This window comes from Nansenia antarctica, assembly GCF_963989245.1.
Source record: "Nansenia antarctica genome assembly, chromosome: 15".
Taxonomy (NCBI): domain Eukaryota; kingdom Metazoa; phylum Chordata; class Actinopteri; order Argentiniformes; family Microstomatidae; genus Nansenia; species Nansenia antarctica.
In genome coordinates, this window is record NC_137685.1 from 4901350 (window position 1) to 4918849 (window position 17500).

The 17500-nt window shown below is 45.7% G+C and overlaps 1 protein-coding gene across 1 annotated transcript in view; it reads left to right on the forward strand.

The window, feature by feature from the left end:
• The window catches only part of LOC308170736 (bone morphogenetic protein 7-like), a gene marked incomplete at both ends in the record, with an annotated part of 15288 nt that extends 5376 nt beyond the window's left edge, over window positions 1-9912 (forward strand). Inside the window, 6 exons of the mRNA XM_080545573.1 lie at window positions 2078-2267; window positions 5421-5569; window positions 5923-6132; window positions 6637-6713; window positions 7348-7458; window positions 9763-9912. Coding sequence (XP_080401699.1) covers window positions 2078-2267; window positions 5421-5569; window positions 5923-6132; window positions 6637-6713; window positions 7348-7458; window positions 9763-9912 — 887 coding nt within the window. The remainder of the gene's footprint in view (window positions 1-2077; window positions 2268-5420; window positions 5570-5922; window positions 6133-6636; window positions 6714-7347; window positions 7459-9762) is intronic.
• Window positions 9913-17500: the final 7588 nt, after the last annotated feature.

The following is a 17500-nucleotide window of genomic DNA, read 5'->3' on the forward strand; positions in this document are numbered from 1 at the left end:
TGTGTTTGTGCAGTGTGGTTAGAGGTAGTTTGTTTCTGCTGTAACATGTGTATATGTGTGTAGGATTAGGTTGTGTGTGTGTGTGTGTGCATGCAGGGAGATAGTGTATATCTATGCTTTGTATGGTTGTGTGTGTGGTGTGTCTGTACGTGTGTGTACGTGTGTGTGTGCCGTGAGACTGCTTAGGAGTTTGTGTGTGCGTGTCTGTGTTCTGTGAGACTGTGTGTGTGTGTGTACGCCTGTGCTTTAGTGAGACACTGAAACAATACCCAGCCATCAGTTAGGTTGCGTGTGTGGTGTGTGTGTGTGTGTGTGTGTGTGTGTGTGTGCTGTGAGACTGCTTAGGAGTTTTGTGTGTGCGTGTCTGTGTTCTGTGAGACGGTGTGGGGTGTGTGTGTGTGTGTGTGTATGTGTGTGTGTGCTGTGAGACTGCTTATGATCCATGAGTTTGTGTGTGCGTGTCTGTGTTCTGTGAGACGCTGTGTGTGTGTGTCTTTCCCTGTGTGTGTGTGTGCGCGTGTGTGTCTTTCCCTGTGTGTGTGTGTGTGTGTGTGTGTGTACGCCTGTGCTTTTAGTGAGACACTGAAACAATACCCAGCCATCAGTTCGAGGGGTGATGTCATGGCGGCTGCCAGTGGGGGCAGGATGTGTTTGAGGTGGGTATAATCACACCTCCAGTGTGGGGGAGTCCCCCCCCCCGTGTCCCACCCCCGTCCCCCCCGTTGCCCCGGAGACCTCCACTGGTCTTTCCAAGGACAAACACACTGGGTAACGGCAGTAAAAACACAGCGCTGGATGGAAACCTCCAGGAAACCTCTGGCTCCGTTTCCCTGCTTCCCTTACCACCGATCCTTCTGGAAACTTTGACAGTAGCTCAGCCGGTTCAGGGCAGGGTGGGAGGGTGGGACACCGTGGAGCTGAGTAGTAGTAGTGGTGGTAGCTCTACCCAAAGGTTAATCACACAAGCGATTTATCTCGGGAGAAATTGTTAGTCGTTTTATCATTACCGCAGGAGAAAAGTCAGCGTATGATGAAAACGAATGAACAGATACAGTAGTTTAGAGTAGGATGAATTGTGTTCAAATGATGACAGTATAGGCCTATATTAACACAGTCATGGAGGAATGAGTCTCTCCGAATGGCCACATCACCTTCCCCATAATGAGTAACAAGTGTTTCTGCAGTATGTGTGTGTGTGTGTGTGTGTGTGTGTGTGCGTCGGGTCCTGTGGTTTTCCAGGCAATGCTTTAACGGGGCTTTTCTTGTGGTCGGGGCACATATGGGCAATTTAAAACAGGGAGCCAAATTGAGCCCTGAGTGTGGTTAACTCCCCACATTGGCACTTTACGCAGACGTGACTTACTGATCTTTTAGATCAATCACTTCTCTTATGGAAGCAGGAGTTTCCTATTTTTGACACAGTGCTTCCGAGGCTGTGGGCTAAAGTAGAGCAGATCAGAGGACTGTTTGATTCGACAACAATTTTGACTGAATGAAACCACAGACTGACTGCAGACGTGATTGCCACACGTGCTGTGCTCCCGACTATTTACAAAGACCAGGGATGGGTTGTAAATCGGGGTTGGGTTGTTGAAATGAGATATTGAAAGGTGTTCCAGAATCAGTTGTTATGGGTTGTTAAACGTGGGCCGGCTGTGGCGCAGGAGGTAGAGTCGCCGTCTAATGATCACAAGGTTGGCAGATCGGCGGTTCGAGCCCCGGCTGGCCACATGTCGAAGTGTCCTTGGGCAAGACACTGAACCCCAAAATTGCTCCCAGTGAGCGGGCCGGCACCTTGCATGGCAGCTTGCCGCCATTGGTGTGTGAATGTGTGTGTGAATGGGTGAATGAGAGGCTGTTGTAAAGCGCTTTGGAGCAGCTTTGGAGCAGCAAAAAAGGCGCCATGTAAGTGCGGTCCATTTACCATTTAAACGCCTCCATCTGTCTCTCTGTCTCATCTTCTATCAATGCCACCTACTCCAGACTATCCACTCGATCCTTTTACAGGCAACACAGCAGGACATTTCCATAACACACACATAATTATGTCTTTCTCTTTCTCTCTCTCTCTCCACAGTGGAGCAGGACCAGGAGCTCTTGCCCTTCCACCACCACAGGGAATTCCGTTTCGATCTGTCCCGCATCCCAGAGGGAGAGGCCGTCACCGCGGCAGAGTTTCGGATCTATAAGCACTACGTCCGAGAGCGCTTTGAGAACGAGACGCTCCGCGTCAGTGTCTACCAGGTGCTGCAGGAGCCGTCCAACAGGTGAGGCCTCAACCTACAACTGCTGCGATATCCTCTGAGTTTGTATGCTTTGAGAAGTTCGTGAGTTTAGAATGATAAGGTTCTATCTCCGTTTAGAATGATAAGGTTCTATCTCCGTTTAGGGCAGTTCAGAGATATTGAGCGTCAAAGTTTTTACATTCCATTATGTTTTGTGAGATGGAACCTTTGTATTTGATTAATTACTAACTAAAAAAGGACAACATTTAAAAAATAACACCACACAGGCATTAATAAACACCTAATGGATCAGATTATGTAAAAAAATCAATTTTGACAAAAATGAAGATAGAACCTTATCATTCTAACGTCACGAGTTGGGTTTAGCTACATAGTTGAAAAGACTGTGTGTGTCAGGTGTGTGTCAACGGGATTAGCTGGTTACCGACAGTTACTGGATTTACTGTTACTGATATTGTATGTGCAGAGGCTGTTTTCACAGACATTGCTGTCGATTACAGAAGCAGAGTAGCATTACTCCCTCCCTCCCTCTCCAGTCTTCTCACTCTCTCTTTCTCTCTCTAATTCTTCCCCTCTTTTCTTGGCGGAGACCACACCAGATGTTCTGATCGTGGTGAACAATGAGTTTGATTTGGCCTCCAACTAAAAACAACCGCCACCTGCCTTCCCTATGCACTCACCCACTCACTCACTCACTCACCCACTCACTCACTCACTCACTCACCCACTCACTCACTCACTCACTCACTCACTCACCCACTCACTCACTCACTCACTCACCCACTCACTCACTCACTCACTCACTCACTCACCCACTCACTCACTCACCCACCCACTCACTCACTCACCCACTCACTCACTCACTCACTCACTCCCTATTAATTAATTTTAATTGACTCCCTCCCTCCCTCCCTCACTCACTCACTCACTCACTCACTCACTCACTCACTCACACACACACGCACGCATCCACGTACACATGCGCACACACACACACACACACACACACAGACACACACACACCCACACACACACCCACACACACACACACACACACACACACACACACACACACACACACACACACACACACACACACACACACACACACCCACACCCCCACCCCTCCCCCCCCCCACCCCACACCCACCCACCTGTGTGCTCTGCCTGCTCACTGACATCAAGAGGCGCATGTTGTGAGTGTGTAGACACGGTCTGTCTATCCTAACAGCGGTGACAGTCAGGCTGTGATGGCAGTGTTAAGAACAAGCCCATTGTCATTCACAGACAAATGCAGGCCCTCCATACAGACAGACAACAAGGCAGGCGGCGAGACAAAGAGACAGTCTCTGCAGCGAGCCTGGGGGGCTGACACCCAATCTGTAAACGAAGCTATTGTCTGTGAAATCTGCCCCTAAGCCGCCATATCTGCTTCTATCAGTCTGGGAATGAGACTAGTATGAGAGATAACTCTTATAATAATGACTGATCGTGGGGGGTTGGTTGGATCGACTCTGCGTGTCATCTCTTGTTTGCGATTCATAGCATACCGGATGCCGGATGATCCTTTTTTGTATTGTTTTGAGATCCAACGACCCCTCATCTAAATGGTTAAATGGTCCCTCATCTTTACTGTCTATGCTATTTATCTGTATATATGTTACGGTACATGTGGGAACACTAGGGTTAGGGTTAGGTCCTAGGGTGACTTGGTACATGCTGGCATGTCTAACCCTAACCCTAATCCTAACCCTAACCCTAACCCCAACCCTACCCCTAACCCTAACCCTATCCCTAACCCTAACCCTAACCCTAACCCTAGCACCTAACCCTAACCCTAGCACCTAACCCTAACCCTAATCCTATCCCTAACCCTATCCCTAACCCTATCCCTAACCCTAACCCTAACCCTAGTTTTCCCACATGTACCGTATTCCCACATGTACCGTAACATTGACACCAACTTTTACATAGTGTGAGGTAGCAAGGTTATAAATCTATTCAGATTCAATGGAACCTGTTGAATGAGATTCGTTCTTCTAGCATTGTAGCCACCAATCGCACCTGGTTTTGACATTTAGATTACTAGATAGATTACGGGTTTACTTACTTGGCAAATATATTTGTTGTAAATTGCAAGTTAAGTTTGAATAAAGGAGTCTACTAAATGCCAAACATGTAAATGAAATCAACATTATCACCATTATGAGACCAGTAAATCCTTTACTGTGTGTCTAATGGCGATTTTCCACTAATTAATTAATTAATTAATTTTGCCATTTAGCAGACGCTTTTAATCCAAAACGATTTACAATTGCGAATTACAGGGACATTCCCCCTACTGAGGGCTAAGTGCCTTACTCAAGGGCACACTAGCAATGGTGTGGTTTCAGGCGGGATTTGAACTCACAACCTTCCGATCACAAGTCCAGCTCACTACTAGACCACCACTACCGTACCGTACCGTACCGTACCGTGTAAGCCCGGTTTGTTTTGCTTTCTCCACTGCCAACCGAGCCGGGCCGTTTTAGTTCTGGTTCCAGAGGGGTAGCGAGAGGTACTTTTTTGCCAGGCTGTGTGTGACGTGTGACGCTGCAGACCGTTGATTGGTCAATGGATATCGTCACAACACCGTCATCCTATGTTTATACAGTTCACCCGTAACCGCCATTTTTAAATACCACAACAGATTTCGCTCTCGGAAAATGTCACTTACTGTTTCTGTAATAACTTATTAATAAAGATTGGAAAAATGATGATAACCATCTTATTATCTTAGTTTAATGTCATACCGTGAGCTTAGAATGAGAAGGTTCTATCTCCGTTTAGAATGATGAGGTTCTATCTCCGTTTAGGGCAGTTCAGAGATATTGAGCGTCAACGTTTTTACATTCCATTATGTTCTGTGAGATGGAACCTTTGTATTTTATGAATTACTAACTCAAAAATGTCAACATTCTAAAAAAATAACACCACACAGGCATTAATAAACACCTAATGGATCAGATTATGTAAAAAACTCAATTTTGCCAAAAATGGAGATAGAACCTTATAATTCTAACGTCACGACTTACTGTTTCTGTAATAACTTATTAATAAAGATTGGAAAAATTATGATAACCGTCTTATTATCTTAGTTTAATGTCATACATGGTGCCTGTGTGTTTCCCTCAGTGACGTCGAGTTGTTGCTGCTGGACTCGCGCGTGGTGTGGGCCGCAGAGCAGGGCTGGCTGGTGTTCGACACCACAGCCACCAGTAACCAGTGGGTGGTGAACCCTGAGCAGAACCTGGGCCTGCAGCTGGTACTGGAGACTATGGACGGTGAGTCACTCCCATAGCATCAGAATGGTCTAGCCCAGTGGTTTTCAACCCTCTCCTCGGGGACCACCAGCCGTTCCACTTATTTGATCTGTTCCACCACCAGCACACCTGATTCAACTAATCAAGTGCAAAACAATTCTGGTTTGCTCATTCTAATTCAATGGTATCTCTCACCCTAATCCATAGCTAAGTAAACCATGCTGTATGAATCAATTCAGTTGGGAGGATATTTTTATTGTATACCCCCACTGTGGCATTTTTTTTTTTGCGTTCTTCTCTGAATTGAGACATATACCCCAATGGAACTCTTGGACTTGAACAGTGTCTGTCTGTGTGTCTGTCTCCCCCTACAGGCCAGAGTGTGAACCCCGGCCTAGCAGGGCTGGTGGTGGGGGGCGGCGGGCCCCAGGACAAGCAGCCCTTCATGGTGGCCTTCTTCAAAGCCACCGAGGTCCGCTTCCGCAGCGTGCGCTCGGCCCACGGCCACAAGGGCCGCAACCCCAACCGCTCCAAAACCCCCAAGACAGCGCAGGACGCCCTGAAGGTCGCTGAGGCTGCAGCAGGTAGGCTTCACTACAAACATAACCAACCGACAGAAATCTAACAGCCAAAAATACCCATCTCCCCTAACCCTGCCACCCCTCCCCCCCCGACATGCATACAACCTCCCCTACCCCTACCCATCTCCCCTACCCCTACCACCCCCCCCCTCCCCGTTCGTTAACTCTGTGTTCTATGTGCCCATGTTATCTGTTGCTTGTTGTTTCTGTGTTTTCCGTTTCTCCCATATTGTCAGCGTCTTTGAGCCCCGGAAAAGCGCTATATATATTTAATGAATTATTATTATTATAAAAAATGGATGAATGCCCATTATGTTTTATAGTGTTTTGTCAGTTGTGTTTTTTTTTTGTGTATTACCGAATCATACATCCTACAAACATAATAAAAGGGAACAGAGAACACTTCTTATTGTTAGTATTTCACTTCTTAGAGTTGCTGCTTTGCTCCCATCTCCTCTCATATCTAATCTCCCCTGTGTGCTGTTTCTTTCCCTCTCCATCCCTCAGAGAACATCAGTACTGACCCTAAACAAGGCTGCAAGAAGCACGAGCTGTATGTCAGCTTCAGGGATCTGGGATGGCAGGTACAGAACTTGAAACTTGACTAGTGATGGTGGCAGTGGTGGTGGCCTAGGGCCGCGGTTCTCAACTGGTCTGGCGGCTTTGGGACCCACATTTTCCCGTGGTCATTAAGTCGCGACCTACTTTTATAGAATTCAAACCAAGCACATATATTTCTCAAAAATGGGCTAGTGAACACTTACACAATGTCATCATGACTTTTAAAACATGTATTTGTTGTATGATAGTGGTCTACTGTAGTCTATTGCGAACTAAAACTGTTAAGTTAAGGTGTCACTGATGTAAACGGTTACAGCTCGAAGTGGCGGTGAGGTCTGGAAAAATATTGACAAGGTCTTTAAAAAGTCTTAGAAAGGTATTGAAATTAACCTCAAGATTCCTGTATATACCCTGAGTAGGTAACATAGACACGGCTGTTCTAGTGTCAACTGTCAGTTAGATCCAACTGTCACTTTCAAATTAACCTCAAGATTCCTGTATATACCCTGAGTAGGTAACATAGACACGGCTGTTCTAGTGTCAACTGTCACTTAGATCCAACTGTCACTTTCAAATGAACCTCAAGATTCCTGTATATACCCTGTAGATGCAATGTTGGCAAATGATGACACATGTTTCCCTCCTCTCCTCCCTCAGGACTGGATCATTGCACCAGAGGGCTACGCAGCGTACTACTGCCAAGGGGAATGCGCCTTCCCCCTCAACTCCTACATGAACGCCACCAACCACGCCATTGTGCAGACTCTGGTGAGACCAGTTGACATTACTCTAGTAGTAGACATCATAATTGAGGATGCCAATTGAGCCTTGAGAGGGGTAGTTTCTCTATTCGGTTTGTTAAGTCTGACGTCAAACGTGACGTTTAGCAATTTCCCTGTCCAAACCAGAAATTCCCTGCACCAGAGTACCAGTGTACTAAAGTGGCAGTTGTGGTAGTGGTAGTGATAGTAGTGGTAGTTTTTTTAGACTCGGATCTATTCATACAACAAGGGACGCAGCACTTTCCTGTTTTTTCCCATATTTGTCAGCGTCTTTGAGCCTCGGAAAAGCGCTATACAAATATAATGAATTATTATTATTACTGAGGCATTTCGAAGAGAGCGCCTCAGCCAACGTTGGACCCGGAAACACGTCACGACTTAACAACCGAATAGTCTCTGACTTGATGCTGTACATTGAAATCAGCAGCTGATTGAAATGCTTTCGAGCACTTCTCTTTGATATCCTGTGATCCTATGAAATACTGTCAAAGCATTACTGTAACACCACTGTTTTCTACAGTGGCTATTTCCTTGATAACGCATCTCTATCTGGTCTTGGACCAAAATACATATCAGATCTCCTCCCACCCTATATTCCCGCAAGGCTCCTAAGGTCAGCTGAGACTAATCAGCTAATAATTCCAAGAGTAAAAACAAAACACGGTGCAGCAGCTGCCGCATGCTCCTGGAACAAACTCCCTGAGGAAATCAAACAGGCTCAAACCCTTAAAATATTTAAATCTAAGTTAAAAACCTTAATGTTTTGCATCAGTTTAAACACAAACACTTCTATCAACCAGATACAACCAAATACAATCAAATACAACCAAATACAACCAAATACAACCAGATACAACCAAATACAACCAAATACAACCAAATACAACCAAATACAACCAAATACAACCAGATACAACCAAATACAATAAAATACAACCAAATACAACCAAATACAATCAAATACAACCAAATACAACCAAATACAACAAAATACAATCAAATACAACCAAATACAACCAAATACAATCAAATACAACCAAATACAACCAGATACAACCAAATACAACCAGATACAACCAAATACAACCATATACAGGGTTCCCACACCTTCTGAAACATCAAATTCAAGCACCTTTCAAGGACTTTCAAGACTCAATTCCCTCAAATTCAAGGAACCAACACGGCATAGTTAGAGACAGATCTAGATGAGAATGTATATAATAGGAACTATCCGCTCACAGACAACAATTAAAAAGAGAGGCTTGAATGTGTGAACACTAGATGGTCTCTTGCCTTCTCTACCACAGCACAGCAAAACAATATATTGTGAAATATGTGTAAAGTTAAGCAATACAGAGACTTATTTACTAGTTGACGAGCTAAGTAAAACATTTTTGAATATATATATTTATTTTTTTAGAGAGAGAGAGGGGAATTCAAGCACTTTCAATGACCCATGTCTATTTTCAAAAACGTTTAAGACCTTGATTTCTTTGTCTCAAATTCACAAACTTTCAAGGATTTCAAGGACCCGTGGGAACCCTGCATATATAAATGGACTGCACTTTATCCAAAGCGCTTTACAACGGCCTCTCATTCACCCATTCACACACCAATGGCGGCAAGCTACCATGCAAGGTGCCGGCCCGCTCACTGGGAGCAATTTGGGGTTCAGCGTCTTGCCCAAGAACACTTCAACATGTGGCCAGCCGGGGCTTGGACCGCCAATCTGCCAACCTTGCGATCATTAGACGGTGGCTCTACCTCCTGAGCCACAGCCGCCCTACATAACCAAACCATATACAACCAAATACAATATGTATTTTTTTCCATTAACTATTGTCTTATTAAATGTTTTATCTATTTACTTCTTATATTTGCTTTTATTCATTGTCATTTTTATTTTCATACTATGCTCCTCTTGCTGTATTTTTAAATAATGTAATAATGTAAAGCACTTTGAATTGCCACTGTTGTATGAAATGTGCTGTACAAATAAACTTTTCTTGCCTATCTTCTCCTTCTAGAATGATAAGGTTCTATCTCCGTCTAGGGCAGTTCAGAGATATTGAGCGTCAAAGTTTTTACATTCCATTATGTTTTGTGAGATGGAACCTTTGTATTTTATGAACTACTAACTCAAAAATGTCAACATTTTAAAAATAACACCACACAGGCATTAATAAACACCTAACGGATCAGATTATGTAAAAAACTCAATTTTGACCAAAAATTGAGATAGAACCTTATAATTCTAACGTCACGGTGTCTCTCTCTTCTCCTCCGACAGGTCCACTTTATAAACCCAGAGACGGTGCCCAAGCCCTGCTGCGCCCCCACCCAGCTGCACGGCATCTCTGTCCTCTACTTCGACGACAGCTCCAACGTCATCCTGAAGAAGTACCGCAACATGGTGGTCCGAGCTTGTGGCTGCCACTGACCCCCCACTACACCCCCCCCACCCCTTCCCAGAATGCACTGGGGCTAAGAGTGGTTGACGTGGAGGTAAAGGGGACAGGAACTGACACACTGCCTGATCTATAAGGACCTGCTGCCTCAGGCTAACTACCTGTACGCTAGGATACAGGATACAGTGTATGACACTAGGCCGTGACCTGTACTGTACATACAGTATCGGCAGACGCAGATTGAAAGGAGTCGGACTCGGAGCGGCCTAATTCTTGTCTTTGGTGGTGTCTGGGCGTCCTCCTCTTTGGACATTTGGTGCGTTGGACACAGGGGCAAGTCTCCAGAAGTCTCCAGACGTCTCCAGAAGTATTGAGTCTGAATGGAGGAAGGAAGGAAGTACCACAGATATCAACACTCCAATTTTTGGACGACAACCTAATTTTATTTTTTGTTTAACTCGTGAAAGGAAAATGTTGATGAATGCAAAAAGGATAGAGGCAACTTCGAGACAATATACAACCTTGAGTGTTAAACATATTAAAATGTGTTTCTTTTAGATTGATAACCCATGTTTGGACTTGAATTATGTTGTGTGTCCTCTGCACCTTTTAAAAATGTGTTTTATTATTATTATTATTATTATTATTTTAGTTTTTTAAAGAAAGCTGGATCAACTTCAATTTCAAGAACACTATCTTGTCTATCTTTTCTTTTGAACACGATGTAGGTCGTTGATCAGAAACAGAGGCTAAGTCAGGTGTAACTTAGTGACTGATGACTGATGTTCTACAATTGTCGAGGCTCCTGGTCTGGATGTCAGCTTGTCAGCTCTGACAAACAATAAGAGACTGTGTGGGATTGACAGACTAGGTACTCGGGGTGAATGTCTTGGAGTAGGTGGTGGAGACGTACGGTGTAGCACCAGACTCTGCACGGCACAGGAGAGGCATGTGGTGTCAAAGATGCCAGTGCGTTTAACCCACAAGAGAGCGAGAGGGCAGACTGAGAGCTATCACTCAGTCTCGGCTGTCTTTTGATGTCAGTCCAGACTGGCAGGTGGGCGAACGGAGGCTAGTGTTTCATGTCAAAACCAAAAATGTGAGATTAAAGCACCATAATAAAACCGAAACTGTCTGAAAAAGTTGCAGGTGCAATGCGTGTATGTCTCTTGGACAGAAAGAAAAAAAAGAATTCTCTTTTTTTTTTTTTTTTTTTTACTCTTTTTCCAAACCTAAGCATGGCAGTTAAATGAAAATGTTCTAAACAATTCAGGTGTGGTCATGCCTGACGAAAATACCTGGAACACGTTTATTTTTAACCAAAATATTCACTGAACACATAGCGTTTTTTAGAACATTGAGATCTCAAATTCAGCCAACGTTGTGACACTGTAGCTACAGTGAGGTAATGGGATGCATGGATACCAATGAGGGGAGTCAGTGCAGCAGATATGGTAAAGCAGCAGTCAACAACATCGCAATCAATCAGCAATCAAACGTGGCAAATATAGAGGTAACAAAAGTACTTTTCCCTAATCTTTTCCTGATGTCACAATCTAGAAAGTAAATCCAATGTTGGATTACTTAAGACGGCCTTTGCTTGAGATACATTTGGAGGAATTTGATATATCGTGATCTTAGAATTATACGGTTCTATCTCCGTTTAGGGCAGTTCAGAGATATTGAGCGTCAACGTTTTTACATTCCATTATGTTTTGTGAGATGGAACCTTTGTATTTTATGAATTACTAACTAAAAAATGTCAACATTTAAAAAAAATAACACCACACAGGCATTAATAAACACCTAATGGATCAGATTATGTAAAAAACTAAATTTTGACCAAAAATGGAGATAGAACCATAATTCTAACCTCACGATATTACAAATAGTCACTTGGTGTGCAGGTAACAGGTAACTGAGTTTCACATTCCCTTTTTTTTGTCTCTCTTCCCTGATAATCCTATGGTACCCTGAGAGTCTATCTCACATTCTTCGCTCCTTGATCATTATTTATATACAGGAATTATTCTGTCATTATTATTCTGTCATTATTCACGACAATAGACACATAATAGAGCGAAAGTAGAGATCTTAGATATCGGAGAGGTAGAGATATAGATATCGGAACAACAATTTGGCTTGGCTTTGCTTTGCCTGCTCCCTCTGTGGAATGGGATTTATTATCTGTCTGGCCAGTTAGTTAGTGCCTGGTCCTGGTGGACAGGTCTGGGGCTGACCACCGCCTCCTCCGTGTGGGGTCCTGCTGTCCTCCTCCCTGGCCCCCTCCTCCCTGCCTCTCCGCTGGCCTGTCTGGAGCAGGAGGGAGGAGAGGGGGCTGGGGGCAGGAGGGCATCACCAGGACCTGAAGCCCTCTATCGTCACTCCTGGTTGGGCTTGGGCTCGGCCCCTGGACAGGTGGTGGGATGGAGGGTGGCATGGAGGGTGTGAGAGCCAGGCAGACGTCCCCGACGCTGAGCTGGTGGCAGCGGAGGCCACACAGACGGGCCGTCCTCTGAGGGCAGCAGGAGGACCAACCACGGCCGCGCACGAAGAAGGGATACTCCACGAACACGTCTAGGGACTCCTGGGGAGGGGAAGAGACGTCACCGTCACAACAATGTAGTTACGCTTTCTGTCCACTAGGTGGTAGAATTGTTCCATGATAGGGGAGAAATCCTGGTGTCTTAGAAAAGGATTTACTAGGCATTCTTACTTATTTTGTATTCATATTTGTGAACATTATTTTGAGGTGCAGATTCATATATTATTTTTTATACCAAATTAATTGACATTGTATATTGTATCATGTAATGCTATTATTACATTACAGACAGACAGACAGAAAGACAGACAGACACACACACACACACACACACACACACATACTCACACACACACACACACACACACACACACACACACACTCACGCACACCCACACACACACCCACCCACCCACACACACGCACGCCCACACACCAACCACAGCTCCCCACACTAACACTGTTAGGCCAGTGATAAAAGCCTAACCCTTACCATAACCCTCGAATGTAATCTAGACTCTCAGCAGCTCACCTGAGAGCATTTGTTGTGGAGGAGGATGAGGAGGCGTGAGAGGGAGGGGGAGGCGGAGGGGGAGATGTGTTGAACCGTGCAGCAGCTCAGATGCAGCTCTGGACAGGCCTCCGCGCCGACCAGGAAATCCTCCATCTGCAGATCCTCCACCCTCCTCAGACGCCCGTCTCTGAGCTCGATTAGCGAGCCTGCCGCAAAATGTGGGAGGAGCCAGGGAGGGTGCTGGTCAGAGGGGACGGAGTTAGAACGGTGGGGGGGAGACCCTCCTGTACTCTCCCTTACTTCCAGAGTCCAGTATTTCTCTGTTGTCGTAGGATATTTGGCGGCAGCGATGTTGTGATGAGTGTACGCCAGGTCGCGTTGATGGTGATGGTTCTTATTGGCTGAAGAAGATACCGTACCGGTACTAAGGGCCACCGTGGCGGATCGTGACTGCTGGTCCCCTTGTCTCCCTCTCGTATACGGGGCCCTGTGCCGCCCACCGCCCTGCCTCCTGGTGTGGGGACCGAACGGTGCCTTCACTGTCGCCGTCTGCCACCTGTGCTCCCCACCTATCACATAGGAGGAGTTCTCTGTCGTTAGGATAACAGGTCTGAATTTAGAGGGGTGGTGTGGGTGTGTGTCCTCTGTGGGATGGACAGCGGTGTGGGGCGATGGCGGGTTAACATCCCTGTGGTGGTGGTGGTTGGGTATCAAGGGAACATCCCATGCCGAGTGGATGGCAGCCCAGCCCCGATGGTAGAGCTCGGCCCACTCCGCACAGCCGTGGAGGTCCATGACAGGAGAGGAGGGGAGGTATGGCTTAGCTCTGGTGGTGGTGGTGTGGGACGACTGGGTCCAGGGCTGGTATAACTTTGGCGCCGGTACATGGATGGGTCGATGCAGGTCTGGGTGAGAGACGTGATAGGACCTGTCGTCGTTCTGGCTCTTGTAGGGGAAGGGCACCTTGAAGATGAAGATGTCCTCCTCAGCAGGCTCCCCGGGAAAGCCCAGTCTGGGGTCCCTCTTCTTGGGCGGGAGGGTGTCTCTGCCTGGGCCAGGGGGGGGTTGGGTTGGTGGGGTGCTCATTGGTTCACTCCACCTGTCACTCACACAGACACTGAGTGAGTCCTACTGGATGTTGTGGGGGGAAGGTCAAGTCACATGACAGGAGGATTCCATCTCACTCTCTGGTGTAGCATCGCTGTCAAAGGGGTCAAAGGTCGTCTCAGTCTGAATGGCCTCTCTCCCTGAGGAAAGACAGGGAGGGTTTTTCAACATCAATATCACTCTTTCATCTATACTCATGCAGAGGTCCAATAATAAACGCTTGAAGTCAAAAGCACCAAATGCATTCAAGCATTTAATTCATGTCATAGTCACACATCCCAGGCTACTAGCCTGGTGTTTAAGACTGTAGCTGTGTTTCATAAGCCACACATTACATGTACTCCGACTTCTTCTTCTTCTCTCTTACTGTTTCTCTCCCTCTTACGTACTCCTACCTCTTTCTCCCCCGCTCTCTACCTTTCTTTAATGTGTTGCTCCGTGAATGATAGACAGAACCTTTCCCTCCCCTCTCTCCCTCAGCCCCCCCGTGGAGGTACAGCTGGTGACGCTGCCCTTCAAATCTCAACGCTAATTCCTCCATCACGTCCAAATTAGAGGCTTTCAAAGCCCAGGCGTCTGGCTGTACTGGCTGTTCCGAGTGTGACTGACAGTTGGTCTGACACAATAGAACGGACGCTCAACTTTTACCGTCTATTTCCTTTCCGATAAAAATTACTATGGTAACAAACCACATTAGCCTAGCGAAGGACAGTGTACTTTTAATTTAATAATTTTGCCATTTAGCAAGCAGACGCTTTTAATCCAAAGCGATTTACAATTACGAATTACAGGGACATTCCCCCCTGGAGTAACTGAGGGCTTGAGTGCCTTACCCAAGGGCACACTAGTAGTGGTGTGGTTTCAGGCGGGATTTTAGCTCACGACCTTCCGATCACAAGTCCAACTCACTATCCACTAGACCACCACTACCCCTACCACTACCACAGTGTGAGATTGTGGTTGTGTGTGGCTCCAATACTGATGACAAAACTCCAAACTAAGTTTGTCTGAGCTATGTCATAAACTCTTCTCCCTTTCCCCACTGAACTCACACTTGAGATGCGGCTGATTTTAAGATCAAGAGGAGTTCACGTTTATCGCAAAGAAATCTCTTTGCTCACTCTTCCATTCTTAGAATGACTCAAACCTCGATACAAATTGATTTTTCTCAGTATTTTTAAGCCAACCTTGCTTTTCCCTATTGCCTATCCATACACAAAATATGTCACTGTACCCAATACATACAGTACAGTGGTTTACCTATTCAAATCTCCCCTGCCTCATTATTTAAACAAGCTGATGGAGGCAGAGAGAGATGAAAGCAGACTAACAACTTTTACGGCCCACTTTGATGCAAAGCTAAACCCAAGGCCTGTATTATGTCATCATAATCATCGCACTTCTGTTAGCAGTGAGTGAATAGGACTCTCTGTCTCACCCCTCTCTCTCTCTCTTACTGACAGACATGTCTAGCAGATATGAGGAGTCGTTGGGATCACACCCTCTATTGTACGCATGGAACTAGATGACCTTATAAAACAGGGACAACAGACAACACCCTGCCTTGGATGGAGACACATTCCCCACAGACACCCAGGGGACCAAACTAATACACAACCTCAATCGACGAAAACTCAGAGGAGGACTATACTGAAAGAGGACTCCAGTGAAAGAGGACCCCACTGTCAGATCAGGGGTCAAAAATCTGCGACGGTAGAAGTGAACCCTGCGTCCGCTATTAAGGTTATTGATTCACCTCACCTTGAAATGCCTCAGGCCATAACTATGCAAATTCAGTCAACACAGTAGGCTTGTGCACACACACACACACACACACACACACACACACACACACACACACACACACACACACACACACACACACACACACACTACTCTTACTCTATATAGAACCATTATGACAGTGAAACTCCTGAAAGACAAATCATTTCTTTGCATAGAAATACTGAAAATGGTGATAAACTATTATCCAAAAGATAACACTTTGATATCATAAGCACAGCATCTAATATTACAGTTTCCTGTAATCCATGAAGACTAACGCTAGCAGAGACACCTACAGGCTACCCCTGGTTCAAAGCATTTACCCACCTTGAGGATGTTTTCTAACGATGGCAAGTGAGGTAAATACGTTCAAACCCTCAGCTCTATCCCACATACAAATACACACAAGCACTGCATACATCCATATCATGTGTGACATACACCGGATACATCTGAATAGGCGATATCTTCTTACCTCTCTGTTCTGTTCATGTAGAGACGGGTGTCCTCATCATCAGTACATTAGACTATAGAGTGAATGGGAACATCCAGACAACCTTACTGTCTATCAGACACATTCTCTCTTTTACCTCCCACTCTCTTTTACACCCCCACTCCATCTCGAGCCCTCTCAACCTATCTGACAGATTTTATGCTCTCTCTCTCTCACTCTCTTTCTCTCTCTCACTCTCTCCCCCTCTCTCTCTTTCTCTCTCCCCTCTCTCTTTCTCTCTCTCTCTCTCTCTCTCTCTCTCTGTGTTTCTCCCCTCACTCTCCCCTTCTCTCTCTCTTCAGACTCCTTTTCCCTCTCCTCTCCTCTCTCCCTCTCTCTCTCCCCCTCTCTCTCTCTCTCTCTCTCTCTCTCTCTCTCTCTCTCTTTCTCTCCCTCTCCCTCTGTCTCCCCTCTCCATATTTCACTCCCTCCCTCCCTCCCTCCCTCTCCCTCTCTCCCTCCCTCTCTCTGGGTGTATAATTAGACATGAGACTGCTGTGCTACTCCTCAGCTGATAGTAGGCGTACGGCTGCCTGATGGGTTTGGCACTCTGCCAAGATGTGGTGAGGGCGGGAAACTATAGCTTCGGCTGTTCCTGTTCCAAGGCATACACACACACACCTTTAGCTTTCATGACGCGTCAGTCAGCCAGCTGGAATGCAAAACCTTCTAGGGAATATAGGACAGCAGCACGTTGAAACTGAGATCCCATACTGAAAGTACATTAGGTGTTTTTTTTACAGTTATGAACTGAAATTCATAGTTGTAACTTCTTATAGTCGGTTCTCACTTCCTACTGGGCAGCACGCCACTCTCACAAGTGCTTCTGTCGATGTCTCTCCCCTCCTGCACATAGAAGAGAGACACACACAGTACACAAACACATTGCAGGAGGCTGAACCATGCGCTTAACAACGGTAAAATAGTTTGAAATGGTCTACTGTAGTTGCTTTGTGCTTTGAATACGGTCAACATTTCTTTCCGCACAGATGAAAGCATAACATATGACCCCTCTTTTCTCTCCTCTCTTTGTACTTGTCCTTTCTTTTGGTTGATTTCTCTCTTCCCCCATTTCACTTCTTTACTGTAAACACAATCCAATGTGTACATGACCCTTAAGTCCTGTTCACATCTAAAGGAAAGTGATCCAATGTACAGGTAGATACATTACAGGCG